General features: G+C 37.5%; 1 protein-coding gene across 3 annotated transcripts in view; it reads left to right on the top strand.

Annotated features, from left to right (window-relative positions):
* znf335 (zinc finger protein 335) overlaps positions 1–20000 on the top strand; it is a 102864-nt gene that overhangs the window by 81164 nt on the left and 1700 nt on the right. For all 3 annotated transcript variants that reach the window (XM_051932829.1, XM_051932830.1, XM_051932828.1), the window contains exons 17-27: positions 4949–5037; positions 9713–9966; positions 10233–10365; positions 11593–11793; positions 12401–12543; positions 13745–13884; positions 15498–15598; positions 17061–17138; positions 18099–18182; positions 19727–19792; positions 19897–20000. The exon at positions 19897–20000 is cut by the window's right edge and continues 2 nt beyond it. In XM_051932829.1, the coding sequence (XP_051788789.1) occupies positions 4949–5037; positions 9713–9966; positions 10233–10365; positions 11593–11793; positions 12401–12543; positions 13745–13884; positions 15498–15598; positions 17061–17138; positions 18099–18182; positions 19727–19792; positions 19897–20000 (1393 nt within the window). The remainder of the gene's footprint in view (positions 1–4948; positions 5038–9712; positions 9967–10232; positions 10366–11592; positions 11794–12400; positions 12544–13744; positions 13885–15497; positions 15599–17060; positions 17139–18098; positions 18183–19726; positions 19793–19896) is intronic.

The raw sequence follows: 20000 nt of genomic DNA, 5'->3' as shown, positions 1-20000 counted from the left end.
ATACAGATTCTGGTGTATTCTCAATTGCATTTTCTGTGTGTATTTCTTTAGGTATTGACCCAAGTGATCAAGTTTTTACTATTTCTTCAATGCGAAATCACTTACAAATAATTTTTGTTACTCGACAATTGCTTCCATTCCGTCGAAAGTAGCTGACGGGCTACACCAGTTACAAGTATTCAGTGGGTTCAAAGACCTGTACGAAGTACGGCCACTAACACAGTCACTCATAAAAGGGGAGATGACTCGGTGCAGGAAATGGGTATTGAAACTACCTTGGAAGACATGCAATCAACGAGGCGATTAAACGGATCTCAAGAGAGGTCTTCTAGGTTGGAAAAAAAAGCGCTTGGCTGCCAAAACCATATATATATATATATATATATATATATATATATATATATATATACAGTAATCCCTCCTCCATCGCGGGGGTTGCGTTCCAGAGCCACCCGCGAAATAAGAAAATCCGCGAAGTAGAAACCATATGTTTATATGGTTATTTTTATATTGTCATGCTTGGGTCACAGATTTGCGCAGAAACACAGGAGGTTGTAGAGAGACAGGAACGTTATTCAAACACTGCAAACAAACATTTGTCTCTTTTTCAAAAGTTTAAACTGTGCTCCATGACAAGACAGAGATGACAGTTCTGTCTCACAATTAAAAGAATGCAAACATATCTTCCTCTTCAAAGGAAACAGAGAGGAAAGCAAACAAATCAATAGGGCTGTTTGGCTTTTAAGTATGCGAAGCACCGCGGCACAAAGCTGTTGAAGGCGGCAGCTCACACCCCCTCCGTCAGGAGCAGGGAGAGAGAGAGAGAGAGAGAGAGAGACAGAGAAAAACAAAGTCAAAAATCAGTACATGCCCTTTGAGCTTTTAAGTATGCGAAGCACCGTGCAGCATGTCGCTTCAGGAAGCAGCTGCACACAGAAGGTAGCAATGTGAAGATAATCTTTCAGCATTTTTAGACGAGCGTCCGTATCGTCTAGGTGTGCGAACAGCCCCCCTGCTCACACCCCCTACGTCAGGATCAGAGAAAGTCAGCGCAAGAGAGACAGAGAAAAGTAAGTTGGGTAGCTTCTCAGCCATCTGCCAATAGCGTCCCTTGTATGAAATCAACTGGGCAAACCAACTGAGGAAGCATGTACCAGAAATTAAAAGACCCATTGTCCTCAGAAATCCGCGAACCAGCAAAAAATCCGCGATATATACTTAAATATGCTTACATATAAAATCCGCGATAGAGTGAAGCCGCGAAAGGCGAAGCGCGATATAGCGAGGGATCACTGTATATATATATATATATATATATATATATATATATATATATATATATATATATATATATATATATATATATATATATTAATATTACATCTATATAAATAAAAATGTAAATGTTCGTTTGTTCAAAACCTTAAATCTCCGAAAGTTCTTCACGGATTGCTTTGAAATTTTGACACAACGTTGCATTCGAATACGCGCGTGTTTTTATATACATATTATATAGATGTCACACTTGTGACAGGTAAAAACATGCTTTTTTTGAAAACACAGCGCCATCTGTTGGACGTAAAAGCAACACACGCTATACTAAATATTTTACGATTCTATTTCAATGTTTCGATCAAATACATTTGTAAGTACGTGAATAAAGGCAGCGACATGGCAGTTTTTGGCGTGCAACCAGAAAGAAGTGATAGGAATAGGGTCATACATATCGATGAAATCGCACAGTATTAGGCTGGAAGATACATAAGCAGCAATGAAGCTGTATGGCGAATTCTTTCATTTCCCATACATGAACGAAGTCCAGATGTTGTTCACTTAGCAGTACATCTAGAAAATGGACAACGCGTTTATTTCACAGCTGCAAATGTGCACCAAATAGCCCTGAATCCACCGGCTACAACGTTAACTGCTTTCTTTACGTTATGTCAAAATGACGTGTTTGCGAAAACACTGCTGTATTCGGAAGTGCCTACTTATTACACATGGAATGCGAGTAGAAAATCATTTGAACAATGCAAACGAGGAGAGCGAGTCAATGGACAACCTGCCATATTCAAAGAAACTACGATAGGCAGACTATACACCGTGCATCCCAATCAAGATGAATGCTTCTTTGTTCACATGCTTTTGGTAAATGTGCCCGGTCCAACGTCTTTCCAGCAATTGAGAATTATCAACAGCGTTACACATGCCACTTTCCGAAGTACATGTCAAGCTCTGAATTTATTGGAGAACGACCGACACTGGGATGTATACATTAATGACGCGTGCAACACGTCACATCCAAATCAAATTCGTCCATTGTTTGCAATCATATTGACCGCCTGCTCTCCTTCATCTCCAACACAGTTATGGGAGAAATATAAATCGCACATGGCTGAAGATATTTTCCGACGAATACACAAGTAAAATTCAAATATAAACATGGATTTTACAGCAGAAATCTACAACTAAGCGGTGATAATGATTTAAGATTTGTGCTTAGAAATCGCAAACAAAGTTCTCAATCAATTGGGAATGCCATCACCGAATCGATCTGCTGCTGCTTCGTTCGATGTAGAATTGCGTCGTGAACAAAATTACAACACGGGTGATCTTTTGTCGTATGTGCAATCAAATATTCCTAAGCTAACGCTTCAGCAAAAAGGCATTTACGATCAAATAATGCAAACTGTCAATAACGGGGTTGGAGAAATCTGGAAATTGGGAACGGAAGGGTGCCGGTTGATCTGACCTCAGGACGAATTTCATTGCCTCATAACTTCTGCAATTTAGTGACGTCAAAAGAATTGGTTGAAAAAGTATTTCCCAATGTTCAAACCAATTATAAGAATCACGATTGGCTGAGTGAACGAGCTATTCTTGCGGCCAAAAACAAAGACGCCTACGAACTTAACAATATTATTCAGTCTAACATTCTGCACAGACAATGGAACAACAAAAAATATTGTATACCCACAAGCATTGTGAAATTAAGCATATTAGAAACGTGTGCTTTCTCTTTTCTTTCTTTTCCATTTAACCAGACTGAGCCACAGCAACGCATGGCCGGGTTCAGCTATATATACACATACACACACATATATACAGTATACATACACATCTATACTAATAAAAGGCAAAGCCCTCACTGACTCACTCATCAATAACTCTCCAACTTCCCGTGTAGGTAGAAGGCTGAAATTTGGCAGGCTCATTCCTTACAGCTTACTTACAAAAGTTAAGCAGGTTTCATTTCGAAATTCTACACATAACGGTCATAACGGTCGACAACGTCCGCCATGTTAAACTTTCTAATTTATGGACCCATCTTCACGAAATTTGGTAGGCGGCTTCCCAACGCTAACTGAATCCTACTTATGTACATATATACGTCCATAGCCTGCAGCTCGGTCCACACTCTGAATCCTCCAGGCACTCCTGAGCATAATCTAATTTTGAAGGTTGGGGCACCAATAATGTTACTGAGAAACTTACAGCCACCGAAACTTTGTAATGGCACGAGACTTCAGGTCACATGCCTGCAAAAGAACCTCCATCCATCCATTTTCCAACCCGCTGAATCCGAACACAGGGTCACAGGGGTCTGCTGGAGCCAATCCCAGCCAACACAGGGCACAAGGCAGGAACCAATCCCAGGCAGGGTGCCAACCCACCGCAGGCAAAAGAACCTAATTGAGGCAACTATTTTTACTGGCGTTGGCTCAGAGGAGAGAGTTTTTATTCCTCGCATCCCCGTTATACCCTCTGATCTCCCATTTCAATTCAAATGCCTCCAATTTCCAGTAAGGCTCTGCTTCGCAATGACAATTGATAAGTCTCAGGGACAGACCCTACAAACGGTTGGCACTGATTTGAGGCAAGATTGCTTTGCACATGGCCAACTATGCGTTGCATGCTCAAGAGTAAGCTCAGCGCACAACTTGGTCATATTACAACCGGAGGGGCGAACTGACAATGTCGTATACAAAGAGATCCTTAACAAATAGTTATTGGTACATTTTCCCTCAGTTTATTATTTAAAATTTTAAAGCAGTACTTTGCTGCTGCGAAGCGCGGGTATTTTGCTAGTTATAAATACATGTTGAAAACATTTAACAAAAAATTGGGGTGGTTTTTTGGAGGCTGGCACGAATTAATTTCATTTCAGTTAATTTCAATGGGGAAAATTAATTTGAGATACAAGCATTTTGACTTACGAGCTCGGTCATGGAACAAAAGAGCGAGGGAGGACTGGACGCATAAGGTAGAGAAGGCTTGTTTTTGTTTTCAGTTCTGTTTACAGCGATTGGTTCGTAGCGTGCATTGTTGCAATGTTAGTTTTTTTTTGGTGGATTATTAAATTACGGATTTTTCAACTGTTCATTTTTTTCCCTGTGCTTAAAACTCATTAAAAAAAAGTGCTTTTAGCTAGCAGTTCCTAGCACTATAGCGCGAACTATTGCAGTGTTAGTTTTCTCTGTTGTTCAAGGTTTTCTCAGTGTTATTCAATGTTTTTACATTTAGTTTACTATTACACTGTGCATTCTATGGTATAATTAACAATATTTGCGCTTAAAAACTAAAAAAAAAATATATTTACATACAGTTTGTACAGTCTGGAACGGATTAATTGTATTTACATACAATCCTTTGGGGGAAATTGCTTCGGTTCACGACCAAATCGGTTTACGACCAGAGTTTTGGAACAAATTATGGTCGTGAACTGAGGTTCCACTGTATATTGATATACTGTAGATATAGATAGATATAATATACAAGTATCTCTGAGTGTTTTTATTTAACTTTCTTATTAATTGGGATATTATTAAAGTATACAAGATTATGAAGTCGTTTGTTAATAAATTAAGCAACATGGAGAATAATAGAATAGCCTAATCTGAGTAAGATAGTAATTTCAAATATAATTTTTATATGTTTTCAATTGCAGCTGAATCAGCAGAGTTGTCTGCCCAAAATGCCCTTGACTTATTATTAAACATGAGCAACCCTAGAGATCTCATTGGAAGTTCATTGCAGGTATTTACGATTTTTTATTGGAAATTATTTACTATTTTAGTATTAATTTTAAACCCACACTTTTTAACTAGTGTTTATTTGCTTTTTCTTGTTTATTGCTTACAATGTGGTACACAGTGAAATTGCTTGAATGTACCTTTTTCAGTTACAGCTTTATACTAGGGGGCTCCGCCCCCTGCTCGCTTCCCTCGCCAACCCCTGGTGTTGAATAATTATAAATAGCGTGATGTATGTATGAGATATAGCATAGTGTGAAGGTGTAGATGACGCATATAGGAAGCCAAGAATAAATTGCAAGGCACAGTGTAAAGATTTATCAGAAAATTTCTTTATACACAACATTAGTAGTAAAGATGGTGTCTTGTTCTTGAATGAGTTTCTCTTGGCATGGATCATTTATAACCTTAACTTTAACGTCAGATGAACGTCGAACTGTTGAGAAGGCCACATAAAGTTGTCCATGTCCAAAAACGGGGTCAGAGAGGTAGATGCCAACCTTGTTCATGGTTTGGCCTTGTGATTTGTTGATGGTCATGGCAAATGCAGGTTTAATGGGGAACTGTCGCCGTTTAAGTGTAAAAGGTAATTCTAGGTCAGAACTTATAAGGTCAATTGTAGGAATCAGAACAGTATTGTTAGCATGTGATCCTGTAAGAAGTTTTGCTTCAATAACATTGTGTGTCATGGTGTTGACGACTAAACGTGTACCATTGCATAAACCTTGTTTAGTGTTAAGGTTTCTTAATAGCATGATTATTGTTCCGATTGTAAGGTTAAGATTGTGTTGTGGTAATCCGGCTGGGTTAATAGTGTTCAAATATTGTAAGGGGAAATTAAGATGGTCATTGTTGTCATCAGAGTCAACTTTGTCAGAGCTTAGAAAGAGCCGTGCCTCTACAGGAAGTAATGCAATGACTTGGTTATTTATGTGATCAACATTAATATTTTTTGGACATAATATAGTCCGTTGTGTTAAAAGGGGTATTTGGTCTAATGAGATTGCTGTTCCAAATATCTCCATAACTAAGTCGTCGCAGATAAAGGCTTGAGGAATTGTAATAATATCTGGGTGAAGTCCATCTGTATTGGTGAGTGTACCATCTCCCAGTTGTAATAACCAATTGTTATATTCTGGATCTGGAGATCGCATGTTTTATACCAACTGTATCTTTTGAAAGCAATGCCAATTGTCCGCGTAATATTTTTTCTTCCGCGGTTTTAGAAGCGCGTTGTAGGCACCGACGTTTATTGTTTTTTTTGATGCGGGTTCGTGTTTGTGGTCCCGTTACTCGAGCCGTCTCGTTCTGTACCCGTGATTGTGAATTCATGACTTGTTTGTTCTTTATCGTTAGTAATATGGATAAGTAATAAGGAGGATCGCACTCACTGTTAATTTGCGGACTGTTCGTTTCTTCGTATTATCACCAATCAGGTGTCGCGCCTGTATATGTATTGTAGTCCAGTCTCTTGTTGTTTATGTATGACGTCGTCCGCGTATTTTAAGGTGGACTGAACAATAGCTGAGCGCATGGCATGTGGAGCAATAGCTAAGCACTGTCTAAAATCTCCTCCTAATAAAAGTACCTTTCCTCCAAAGGGAATATTATTATTCATCAACGTTTATAGAAGTTTATCAATGGTGTTGAGTAAGTGACTGGATGCCATTGTACATTCATCTATAATTAATAGTTTTGCAAGACGGATGTCACGTGCATTGTTACTGTTCATTTTCATAGTGGATACCGATGTTTCTGTGATTGGGACCGGTATTTTGAATAAGGAGCGACATGTGTTTTTGGAGCCGAGACATTTTTTCTTCTGCGGTTTCAGAAGCGCGTTGTAGGCGCCGATGTGTATTGTTTTTTTTCATGCGGGTTCGTGTTTGTGGTCCCGTCACTCGAGCCGTATCGTTTTGTACCCGTGATCGTGAATTCATGACTTGTTTGTTCATTATCGTTAGTAATATGAATAAGTAATAAGGACGAACGCACTGACTATTAATATGGAGCCTTTTCTGATCGCGAATTCATGACTTGTTTGTTCTTTATCATTAGTAATATGGATAAGAAATCGTGTGTTTTTTTTGAGGGGCGCGTTGCCTCATTTTTTATTTCTGTTAGTGGAGGGGGGCTTTGTGTGTCGTGGGTCTGAATCCTCTTTTTTGTGTGTGTCCTGTTTCGTGTGGTATGGGCTTCGTCTGGCGCTTTGTTGCATGGGTCTGTTGCTATGGGCGCGGAGCATCATTTCTCATTTTCCGGTGCTTGGAGGGTTTCTTCGTATTATTACCCATCAGGTGTCGCGCCTGTATATGTATTGTAGTCCGGTGTCTTGTTGTCTATGTATGACGTTGTTTGTTGGCATGCGTTTTCTTTGAAGGGCGCGTTGCCTCATTTTTTATTTCTGTTAGTGGAGGGGGGCTTTGTGTGTCGTGGGTGTGAATCCTCATTTTTGTGTGCGTTCCGTTTCATGTGCTATGTGGCGCTTCCGTCTGACTCCTTTGTTTTTGGTGTGCTAGGGGCACGTTGCCTCATTTCTTATTTCTGTTAGTGGAGGGGTGCTTTGTGTGTCGTGGGTCTGAATCCTCTTTTTTGTGTGTGTCCTGTTTCGTGTGGTATGGCCTTCGTGTGGCGCTTTGTTGCATGGGTCTGTTGCTATGGGCGTGGCGCATCATTTCTCATTTTCCGGTGCTTGGAGGGGGGCTTTGTGTGGCGCCTGCGCACTACGTCTTTTGCGTCCACGGCCCATGTCCCTGCATCCATCCGGTTTACCATTCTCGTTTAGTAATATGGATACACTCACTGGCCACTTTAATAGATACACCTGTTCAACTGCTTGTTAATGCAAATGTCTAATCAGCCAATCACATTGCAGAAACTCAATGCATTTAGGTTTGTAGACATTGTCAAGACGACCTGCTGAAGTCCAAATTAAGCATCAGAATGGGGACGAAACATGAATTAAGTTACTTTGAAATTGGCATGGTTGTTGGTGCCAGACTGCTGATCTATTGGGATTTTCACACACAAAAATCTCTCAGGTTTACAGAGCATGGTCTGAAAAAGGGAAAATATCCAGGTAGTGGTAGTTCTCTGGGTGAAAATGCCTTGTTGATGCCAGAGGTCAGAGGAAGAATGGCTAGACTGGTTCGAGCTGATTGAAAGGCAACATTAACTCAAATGACCACTTGTTACAATTGAGGTATGCAGAAGAGCATCTCTGAACACACATGTGTAACCTTGAAGTAGATGGCCTACAGCAGCAGGAGACTGTACAAGATGCCACTCCTGTCAGCCAAGAACAGGCAACTGAGGCTACAATTTTCAGGGGCTCACCAAAGTTGGACAATAGAAGATTGGAACAATGTTGCCCGGTCTGATGAATCTTGATTTCTGCTGTGACATTCAGATGGTAGGGTCAGAATTTGGCATCACAACATGAAAGCATGGATCCATCTTGCCTTGTATGAACGGTTCAGGTCATAGTCACCAGATCTCAATCCAATAGAGCACCTTTGGGATGTGGTGGAACGGGAGATGCACATTATGGATGTGCAGCTCACAAATCTGCAGCAATGGCGTGAAGATATCATGTCGCTATGGACCAAAATCCCTGTGGAATGTTTGCAGCACCTTGTTAAATCTATGCCATAAAGAATTACAGCAGTTCTGAGGTCAAAAGGGGGTCCAACCTGGTACTAGTAAGGTACTCCTAATAAATTGACCGGTGAGTGCGTATCTAACGTGTCGATGTAAGTTTCTTGCATACTCTACTTACTATATATGTCACACCACATGTAACTTTAAAAACTGATGCACTGATATACTTGCTGATGTACTTCAGGTATAACGGTTCTTGCTATAATGGCAGTTATGGATAATCTTTTATTTAGTCAAAGACTTGATTGAAGTGGTGTTTAAGCCACACTTTCAAAATACCTTGCTGGCGGTCTGTCACCATAATTCTTATTTACAGTTCATCTTGAAGGTGAAGTATTATTATTCTTCTTCTTTAACGTTGCTTTCCAGACCGAATTTGCAAAAGGCTAAGTTCAGAATGTATGCAGATACTGTGCATCTTAAGTGTTGCACCAGCACAAATCCAAATCTAGACTAACCTTGTGCTCCAGAATACTAATAGTTCTAGAATAAAATAATATTTTGATACATTTATTCAATTTGTGATGCTTTTGTGGTGATGAAAGTGGCAGGCACATTGTTGACTAACCTTAACCTTAAGAATTTTTGAATTCTTAAGGTATCATAGATACTCAACACTGAAGTGCATAAGGTTATAGCTGCATTAGTCAGAGGGATTTCTAAAGGTGGGCAATTCAGTGGCTGTCCTATAATTACCAAGTATTGAAATACTTTTTGTATGGAATATAGAGGGTTTTCATTTTGTTTAAAACACTGAATTAAACTTAACAGCATTGCCAGTTCCATTTCAAGCTTGAATGTATTATATGCACAACATTATTTGATTTTATGTTTAGTCCTATAGATTTTATTTATGATATGAAAATGATTATGAAATAATGAAGTTTGTGTGAACTTTTAATGAAGATGGAATGTAAGCTTTTGGGATCATGTATTATTATGATCATGTATTATTATTGGGATCATGTATTATTACAGTTTTCAAAGTTAATACTGTACATATACCTGACATTCTACAGGTGGCATTGTTAAAGTCAGATGGCACTCCTACAGACACAGAAGGGAAAGAAGGCAACCTTGGTGAACATCAGTCTTATCAGCACCAAAAAGTGGTGGCATTCCATGTAGCTGAGCCAGCAGTAGAACAGACGGAAGAGACCTTTGAGTCAGGGGTCATTGAGGGTAGTACAGAGATCACCCATGTGACCCTGAATGATTTCAATGTAGTGGAACAAACTGGAGAGGACATCCAAAGTTCTGTTGCTGTCTACAGGTAGGGATTGAAAACCAATCAGACTAGTAACTTCACATAATCTGCTAGAGCTGGTAGTTTATAATATAGTCAAAATATTTCACATATCATAAAATACACAAGTATGTGCAATACCTTGCTTAATTACACATTCCACTTTTAAAACATTTTGCTTAATAAGCTTCTCTGAATGTTGTGCTTGTGTAAAATGATACATAATACAAAATTGTTTAATTCAGCCCCCCTCCCCATTCTTTTTTAATATATAAAACCTCTTCCTCCTGTAGTGGTGAGCCCGGATCAGATGGTTCCCAACAGGTTATGGTTAGTGGAGGTATTTTGTCTGGAACCTTAAAGGAACATAAAGGAAAATACTACCTCTCACCTAACTTGAGTGAAGGAACGCTTCAGCAAATTGAGGTAAGTTTGTAGACTTAACGGTTTGGAGCTTCCAATGGGTATTGGACTTAAAGGCACTACCACAACATGGCAAGTGTAGGATAGGCACGCTAGGTGGTGTAAAGGTTAATTTTTAATTTTATGAAGTAAACCGTATACTTATGTTGCTTCTTTGTTGATTATTGTGACTAGAAAAATAAATGTGATTCTTGTGGCCTAAAAGTCAGTTAATTGTTTAAATATCCATGCACTGTAACTATCACACAGAAAAAAGCATTGAACTTTACATACGGTACTTGAATAACTTGTACTCTGAGTATGGATGCAATTAGCTAGTTGCATCAATATTCTTGATCAAGCAGGTATTACATATATGCATTTCTTGGTAGTATATACTATAGACATAGTATAGGAGAGCATGGTGTCATAATGATTAACACTTCAATGGTGAGAAGGCAAAGCAGTCAGGAGACCCCATTGAAGGAGCAAGGGGAACAGCACTTCAGGGGCAGATTGCCCCCACTGAGCTGAGGAGCAAGAATGATTGTAGGCTTTGTGGGTCCTGCAGTGACCAATTGAAGTGGCAGGACTTTACAGTCGGACCTGGAGTATCTCAGTTGGTACTGAAGGAGGTGACTGGGACAAGCCAGAAGGTGGATTATGTTTGCTGCCGTCTTGTTCCTGCTGCGAGACCCAGGAGGATGAGCAGGAAAGATGATAGAGAGATAAAGAGAGTGCACTTGGGAAGACAAAGGAGAGGAGACAATCCTGTCTTGATTTATTGGATTTATTTATTGGTTTTGTCTTCCCTGCACTATTTTTATTAATTATTTGTTAATATTTTGCACTGCATTTCAAACACTGTTGGTTTACAGTAAAAGCATTGTGGACTTTTGCACCTTTTTGTTGTGTACCCTGATTTGCCTTATTTCATCTCAGTACTTGACTATGAGTATCTTGGGAAAATGGTTTATGCCAAAGCTGCGGGCAATTGGGGCATCATAATGACTAGGTTTAAATCCCTCACAGCTCCAGGTTTAGACTAAGCATGTTTAGAAAGCAATAAATGGATGTTTGAGTTAATAGAGTATTGCATTCAATGTTTATGGGAGAAGAAAATGTAAACATAGCACAGAGATTATTGCTTTTTTGACCCATTTTAAAATATCAGGATAGACCCTGTAAATATACAAAAGAATATTTGAGCAAAATGACTATGTCTGAAATTGACTTATCTCTTTTACACAGCTAAGCAGTGATGGGACCAGTTCTCCACCTCCAGCTTCTTCCAGCCAGCAACACAATTCCAAGAAGTTTTCCTGTAAAATTTGCATGGCCACTTTCCATGGCAGAGCAGAGATGGAAAGTCACAAGAGGGCTCATGTGGGACCCCAGACATTTAAGTGCCCTGACTGTAACTACACAGCTACCTCTTGGCCAGATGTCAGGGTGAGAATGTTTGTCTTCCTATGGTTCATGTAATAAATATATAAAAGATACGGATGTCATTAATATTTTTGAATTAGTAAACAATTTAAGGTAATAGCAGGATGATAGGAGAAAGTATCTGGACTGCATACTCAAGAGCTTAAATTTCATTGGCTTAATCCTTAAGGCTTCTTGTGTAGTGAAATTGCATTTGTGGGCTGGATTAATGATTGTGCTTGCTTTGAGCGCAAGGGAAAGCCTATATAGCAGTACAATGTTATCCAGTGGTTGTTTAAATTCTTACATTGCGCTCGTATGCGTATCTAAAAGGGCCGAATATTCATTGATTTTGTTGGAAACAGCTTAGCGAATGGATTATAAAAAAGTATGTTACTTTGTTATTTTCAAAGACTGTATTAAACAGAATTGCAGTGACACTTCATTTGCTAGTATCAAGCTTGACATCTGTTCTTTGCTCTGACTCTGCTCAATGTCTGCCTTTCCCTAATGAGCTTTTTGTCTAAATTTACAGTATTTATTCATTAGTTCAATTTGTGTATTCTACAAATATATAAAAACATATAAATAAGGAAGTCATTGTTACAAGATTTTGATCCCCTTTCTCCAGATTCATATGAATCAGCATGCTGACCTTCGTCCTCATAAGTGTGATCACTGCAGCTTTGCTTCTAAGAACAAAAAAGATCTTCGTCGTCACATGATGACTCACACCAATGAAAAGCCATTTTCCTGTGAAATTTGCGGACAAAGGTATGTTACATTTGGGTTTTTACAGTCATGTCTTCTTTTCAACCCTAAAACTGTCAGCCCTGGGGTGGGAAAATTTTTACTTGAAGCCACTTTTCTTTCTTTCTTTCTTTCTTTCTTTCTTTCTTTCTTTCTTTCTTTCTTTCTTTCTTTCTTTCTTTCTTTCTTTCTTTCTTTCTTTCTAATTAAATAAACTGTGGTCCTTGATTGGTAGCTCATCAGATGAGTAATAATGCAAGAGCTGAGCAGTAACAACAACATTTTTTTACAGCCACTAGGTGTCACGCTTCCTCTTTTATTTTGTAATTCTCCCTAAAGGAGTAGAAAGGGAAAAAACAACCTACATTTATATACTTCAGTTTTAAATTCTAATAGTGATGGTTCTAATGTGGTTCTTTTTGTATATTTACTTTAGTAGGCAGATATGCATATTTCTGATAATACAAACTATCAGGCATACATTAAGAAGATGTACATGTTCACAAGCAAGAGACATTAATCGATTTTATTATTTACATAAAGTAGTATATCATCAGCTCATTTTTCAAACAGTGGTTGAATTTTCTATAAGGCAAGTAGTTTGTTTTTAACTCGTACCATCTATATGATAAAGTATATCTCATGGATTAAGAATTGTTTTTTCACAAATGGTATATTTTAGCATTTTATCATATCAGTTGTATTAACAAAAATTTGTAACAATAAATCATTGATAAAACATACATTTCCTTTTATACCTATACAGCAAAATCCTGAATCTTAAAATCTAAAATCAGTTGCCATTGCATGTGTATCATGCAATAAATGGTTAGCATTGAAATAATGAATGCCATTTTACTTAATTTTCAATCGATAATTAATATAAAATTAACAAATGTTTAACAGTTATTAAGAAACAGTTATTTTAATACAGTCTCCTGAAAATTGGAGATAATTGGTTTATCAGGTGGTTAATACAGTGTTTCCTCAACTAAGGCTTTGAAAAAGAATATATATTTTTTAATAAAATAAATGTACATTTAGTATTAATAAGGTACTCTGTGTTATTTGATATCATTTGCCAATATAATTTTAGTGTTCTGGCCTCTACACACCTTCTAGAAGTACTTAATTTATGGTCCCTGAAAAAACACAATATAGATAATGCTGAAGATATGTCATTGAGCAACAGACATCAGTTTTTTTTCCTTTCATTTTTTTTCAGGTTCAACAGAAATGGACATCTAAAATTTCACATGGAGAGGTTGCACAGCTATGAAACACCATCACGCAAAACACGACTCACTGCATCTCCACAAGCCATCATCTTGAACAGTGATGAGGAAACCCTGGCTACTCTACAAAGTATGGAAGAGGACATGATACACTATAGCAATTCTTTATTCTTATTTCTTGTATATTAGAACATTAACATCAAGTCAAGTTTTGAATGTCCCTGAAATCATACTGTCCACCACACTACTTGGTAATTTGTTCCATGAGTCTGTGGCTTTCTGTGTAAAGAAAAACTTTGTAATGTTTCTGTAAAATTCACCCTTAACAGGATTCCAAATATGTCTTCAGGTCCTTATTGAACTCATTTTTAATTAGCATGGATCCGTTGTACTAAATCCTTTCATAATTTTTAAAACTTCAGTCATATCCCCTCTTAGTCTTAATTTGCTTAAACTGTCCAAGTTCCTCTGTAATGATTTGGCAGATTCCTTATTCTGTACCATTTCTCCTAGCATAGTATCATCTACAAACTTAACCTGGTTCTTGCTTATATTCCTATTGATATCATTTTTATGTAATAAAAATAGCAACAATCCAAACACTGACCCTTGAGAGACATCACTTTTAACATCACCCAAGTCTATTGCAGTACCCCATAACCATTTTGCTTTCTCTGTTTTAACCAATTTTGTACCCACCTACATGCTACATCCTGAACTCACACTATGTTTAATTTTATTGCTAGTCTCTCATGTAGGACTTTATAAAATTCCTTCTGAAAATCAGTATAAATAATATAAATACCTCTGTGATTGTATCATTTTGTAGCTTCCTCAATGAATTCCAACATATTAGTAAAGCACGACCTCTCCCAGCTGAATCTGTGTTGACCATTCAGTAAAACTCCAGTTCTTGCCATTTGCTACTCGGTCTTTTCCTTAATAATTTCTCCTATTTTCCTACCTGTGATATACATTAAGTCTTTGGCTACTTGGCTTTGCCTGATCACCTTTTTTACATAATGGGATACCATTTGCTATTTTCCAAATGTTAGAATTTGCCCCAGTTTGGAGTGTTTCTTGTAAAATATGTGCCATGAGTTTATACTGTATATACATGTCGGGGTCAAGAGTCTATATATCCACTCAATGTGTCAAAGGTTTATATATGCATATGCATGTATATCCGTGAACTGTTGTTAGGGCTGGCTACACCACTACTGTCTTCACCCCCAGTCTGATTAGCTATTTCATAAACAGATTTATACCTGAACAATTCATATACAAGACAGGCATGGTTATAGGTGCATCCTCTCCTTCTGTGCACTCTGCTATGGTAACTTCATTGCTGGCAACTGTCTGTATAATCCAGATAATGTCCTTGTTCCCATATCAAATTACTGACAAAATGTGAAATATATTTCAACTTGTTTAAATAAGCAGATATTTTCAGCATAATAGTACCAGTAATGAATTTGTGGATTTATGTAAAATATTTATGTTCAATCCAAGTAAGCAACTAGCACCAGTGTGCTTCTTGTATAGCGCAGTAAATTCTTTTATGTAATGCATATTATGACAAGTAAGATTTATTGATATATGATTTTCATTATTTACAAAACAAAAAACTAAAATTAGATCACAGTGAATGATTCTGTAGAATTTTTAGATCACATGTACTTTATATGTGTAAAATTATTTGTCCTTGATTTGCATAACTCAAATCACTGTCTCTCTTTCTAGCTGCTTTACAGGCTGGTCAGACGATTACCCCTGAAAGGCTTCAGCAAGCTCTAGGATCAGACCATATTATTGTTGCCCAGGAACAAACACTGTCTGATCAGGTATAAGAATGATGAACAAGACCTCTGTTCTACAGAATAGATAAGTGGAAAATTGGAGAAGATGTTTTGGGGAATGGAATGTTAATTGCGTTAAACAAGAACACTTATTATTGTGTTATTTCTTTGTTTATTTTGCATATTATCTTCTGTAATAAAAAATGTGACAAATTACTTTAATCCCCAAGTCACATTACAGTACAAGACAAATACAATAAAACAAGTATGCAAGGTGACCCAGATGAAAAAATAGTAAATGAAACAAGCCAACACATTACAGTAAAAAGGCTAGAATAACAAGTAAAATTAGTATGTGTACTGTAAGTGTAGTTGCAAATATAATACTGCAAGGATAATTAGTATTTATTTTATATAGTAAGTGAAAAACAAGCGTATAACACAAACAGTTCTGCCATGGCAATGACATAAAACTTAACAAAAAAAGAAACACAGCAATAATAATAAGAATATCAACCATATGAAAATTGTGTGCCTGTTCATAATATGACAGCAAGTCATAATAAAAAATATATTAGAATTAATGGTGACCAGAAGAGTTAGTTTTAAATTAATCAGGGATTGGAAAAACATATCTAACATGCAAAAAGTAAAGTGTGAGTTTGAGCTATGATATGAGGTGTATTCCTGATGGATCATGAGTGATTGGCCTTGGAGAAGAAAAAGTCAAGACAGGAGCATCAAATATGAATAACCACTCATATGAGAATTGTGTTTTGGAGCTTTGTGGTAGCAGCAACAATGGTGCCTTAAAGCTCATTTCATTCCAATTGAGGCATTGGTGAAAAGAGACAGCAAGTATTTTGGTCAAGTGAAGAAGATTCTATATTGGACGAGTAGCAAAGATTGTCAGACTTGTTGAAAGAAATATTGTGTTTTGGTCTGACGGCAACGGAGAGATAATGTAGGGTTCATAGCTTGGATGGAGCTGGCCATGTTCCATAGGTAATTAAAGTTGTACTGCTGTTTTTAAGTGAGGTTCAGAGTTCAGTGGATGACTCCAAGCTTGTGAGCATAAGTTGACAAAGTCATAGATTCAGCAAGGAACAGTCAAGACTCTTGAAATGAAAGGATGATCCTACAAAGTTAAGGCAATATGAATGTTCACAGATTATAGACAGCAGTTTAGGAATACAAGAGAGGAAAAGAACATAGCAAGCCACGTTTTCAATGCTTGAACCCAGAGACCACCACTTACTGATTCTGTCTAATACATTAGTATGAAATGCAATCAATTACTTGGTAAATTCCAAAATATACATCGTAACATTTGCCTATCAATTGAGAAGAATTCAATATAACACTGATGAGAAAGGGATATATATACAGTATATCCTCCTATGCCAGCTCAGAGAGGCACAATTATTGTATAAAAGCAGAAGGATGATTTATAATTGAAAATGCAATATAGATAAAGTTAAAAGATAATTTTAAATATGTATTTTAGGAGGAGGCAACCTACATTCAACAGATTACCACTGTGGATGGGCAAACTGTGCAACATCTTGTAACAGCTGAAAATCAGGTAAAAATGATCTAAACTGTTAGAATGGCTGCACAGCAAATTGTTTGTCTGCAGTATGTGAGGGTAGCATCAGCTGGCTGCTCCTGAGAGTGATGGTAGCCAGCTATGGGAAATGAACATGGGGAGTGGACAAATGTGTAATGCAAGGAATTAAGTCATTTTAATGAAATATACTATATACTGTAGACAATAAAATATACAGATAAAATTGTCAATACACAAACTTTGCTGAGCAGCCACTTCAAAGAGTATATTATTAAATGACAACTTGTATCATATATTTCCAGTCATTACATATTAATTTGATTTATGTAAAGAAGAGATAAGGGGCATCATTGTAGGGAACAGGGATGAATCACGTTCCTTTTTCTCTCTATTTATATTCCAAGTTCAAGCACATGTTAGTGTGCAATCTATGTCTACTTTGTATGCATCAGTAATGTTTCAGTATGAATGTACCACAGCAATAACATACTGTGTAGTTTTATCACTGTTAAAAATCAAAGCAATATTTATGCTTGAAAATTTTGAAATCCTTCATAATTCTTAACTTCTTTCATATTTCTACTCACATGAAAAGATTAGAAAAATGTCATTTGTCAAATGGTGACATATTCAATTCCATTTATTTTTGTATAGTGCTCTTTACTGAGTGCAGTTGTAGAGCTCCATAAAAAGTTCACAGACAGATACAAAAACAAGTTTTACAAATCACTAAACCTGAACCTGAACAATAGAGATACTAACTCAGACTAATACTGACATAAATCATTGTATGATCCCTTTTTAGTGTATTTGCAAGGGGTTACTGAAGAATAGCATTAATCTTGACTAATTATGACATTTCGACTGAATGAGAAGTTAATATTTATCAGTGCTAGATGTATGAGTTCTGGAGCACAGTGCCTTTAATATCTTAATCCTTCCATATATTTGGTATATCTCTGTTTGTATTTGCAGGTTCAGTATATTATCTCCCAAGATGGTGTCCAGCACATTCTTCCCCAGGAATACGTTGTTGTATCAGAAGGAAATCACATTCAGGTAAACAGCTGCTGGCAAGGTCATGCCAAGATTGTTAAAGGAGAGATAGACAATCATGTTGCACTTTTCCTCTTTCAGCCAGTTATTGCTTGCTATAAAATTTTCTTCTCCCCGTTTAAAGTATGATTAACATTTCCGTCAGCCAGACTAAAAGCACAAAATAAACATTGATTTTTCAGACCAAAAAATGTATTGAAATAATTTATAAAGACCAAATTTTTTCGAGACTGCGCTATGTTTCTGAGCAAAATTAAGAGCAGTTCCTTATTTTTCTTTAACCATTTTTGACTGTGCAAGATAGTGAAAACAAATATCTGAACAGTATATATTAAAAACACAGTAAATTAACATTTTATTTTTTATCATTCTGTCCATCCATTTCCCAACTGATCTTCCTTTCCCATTAATAGATCCCATTTTTTTTGTCTTATGGGATCCACGAGCCATTTTTATGTTAGAAAGAGAAATAATTATCTGTCTCATTTTATTTTGAGATTTTTTCAAAGGGGGATTTGCATGAGACAACTTGAAATGAAGCCACCAAAGGGTCCACCTAATTTGACGTCTCAGTTTGCTCACCTATAACCCCTATGACCCATAAAGACAGGAGCCCTGCTCCAGGGATCAACCAGATTGCTAACCCCTTGGACATGTTATGGACATTTAGGCTACCAAAGATGATGTTTTTTTTTTTTTTTTTGCTGCTTGTGCCTGTATTTTTTTTTTTTAATTACAAATAAATGATGCAGGGCAGCACGGTGGCGCAGTGGTAGCGCTGCTGCCTCGCAGTTAGGAGACCCGGGTTCGCTTCCCGGGTCCACCCTGCGTGGAGTTTGCATGTTCTCCCCGTGTCTGCGTGGGTTTCCTCCGGGCGCTCCGGTTTCCTCCCACAGTCCAAAGACATGCAGGTTAGGTGGATTGGTGATTCTAATTGGCCCTAGTGTGTGCTTGGTGTGTGGGTGTGTTTGTGTGTGTCCTGCGGTGGGTTGGCACCCTGCCTGGGATTGGTTCCCTGCCTTGTGCCCTGTGTTGGCTGGGATTGGCTCCAGCAGACCCCCGTGACCCTGTGTTCGGATTCAGTGGGTTGGAAAATGGATGGATGGATAAATGATGCAAATAAAAATTCTCTTTGCATACTTTACTGTGTCATCAAACAGAAAATCTGTAATTATAAGATACAATAGACTTGCTACCAAAGCAGTAATATGCAAAAGAACCACACTTCAGTAACATAAAGCTGAATTGAATTCTGACTTTATAAGGTATGAGCAAAGTTACAAAGGAATAGGCAAACTTGTGCTTATTACTGGAGCAAGAAACACTTAAGTGGGCTAAATATGTATTGTACCTGAGCTCGTGAATCTCAGTATAAGCAGGGTACAAATATCTAGTATCCAAGCATTGAGTATTGTGTCCTTTGTGGTCTAATATTCCTGTTAAAAATTCTCCCGACAATAAGTTTTGGCATATGCACAAAAAGCAGCAGGCAATATTTATAAAGAGGGAGAAGGTTAAATGTGGATTTTTGATTTGTTTAATTCTAGGTGCAAGATGGACAGATTGCCCACATTCAGTATGATCAAGATGGGCAGTTCCTGCAAGAACAGCAAGTAAGTACACTGTCCTGCATTTGCAAATAAATTAAGTTGTCTGAATACACCATTAGTAATCTCCAAACTGGAGCTTTGACAGTGTTATTTATTGTGCCCATCAGATTGCTTTGAGCCATGATGGACATATCCAGTATGTTCCCATTAGCTCAGAGCAGCAGATTGTTAGCCAGGAGGATCTGGAGGCAGCAGCGCATTCTGCTGTAAC

Source organism: Erpetoichthys calabaricus, chromosome 10 (assembly GCF_900747795.2).
Source record: "Erpetoichthys calabaricus chromosome 10, fErpCal1.3, whole genome shotgun sequence".
Classification (NCBI taxonomy): Eukaryota; Metazoa; Chordata; class Cladistia; order Polypteriformes; family Polypteridae; genus Erpetoichthys; species Erpetoichthys calabaricus.
Note: the sequence above shows the minus strand (reverse complement) of the source record. Positions and strands in the feature narration are given on the sequence as shown.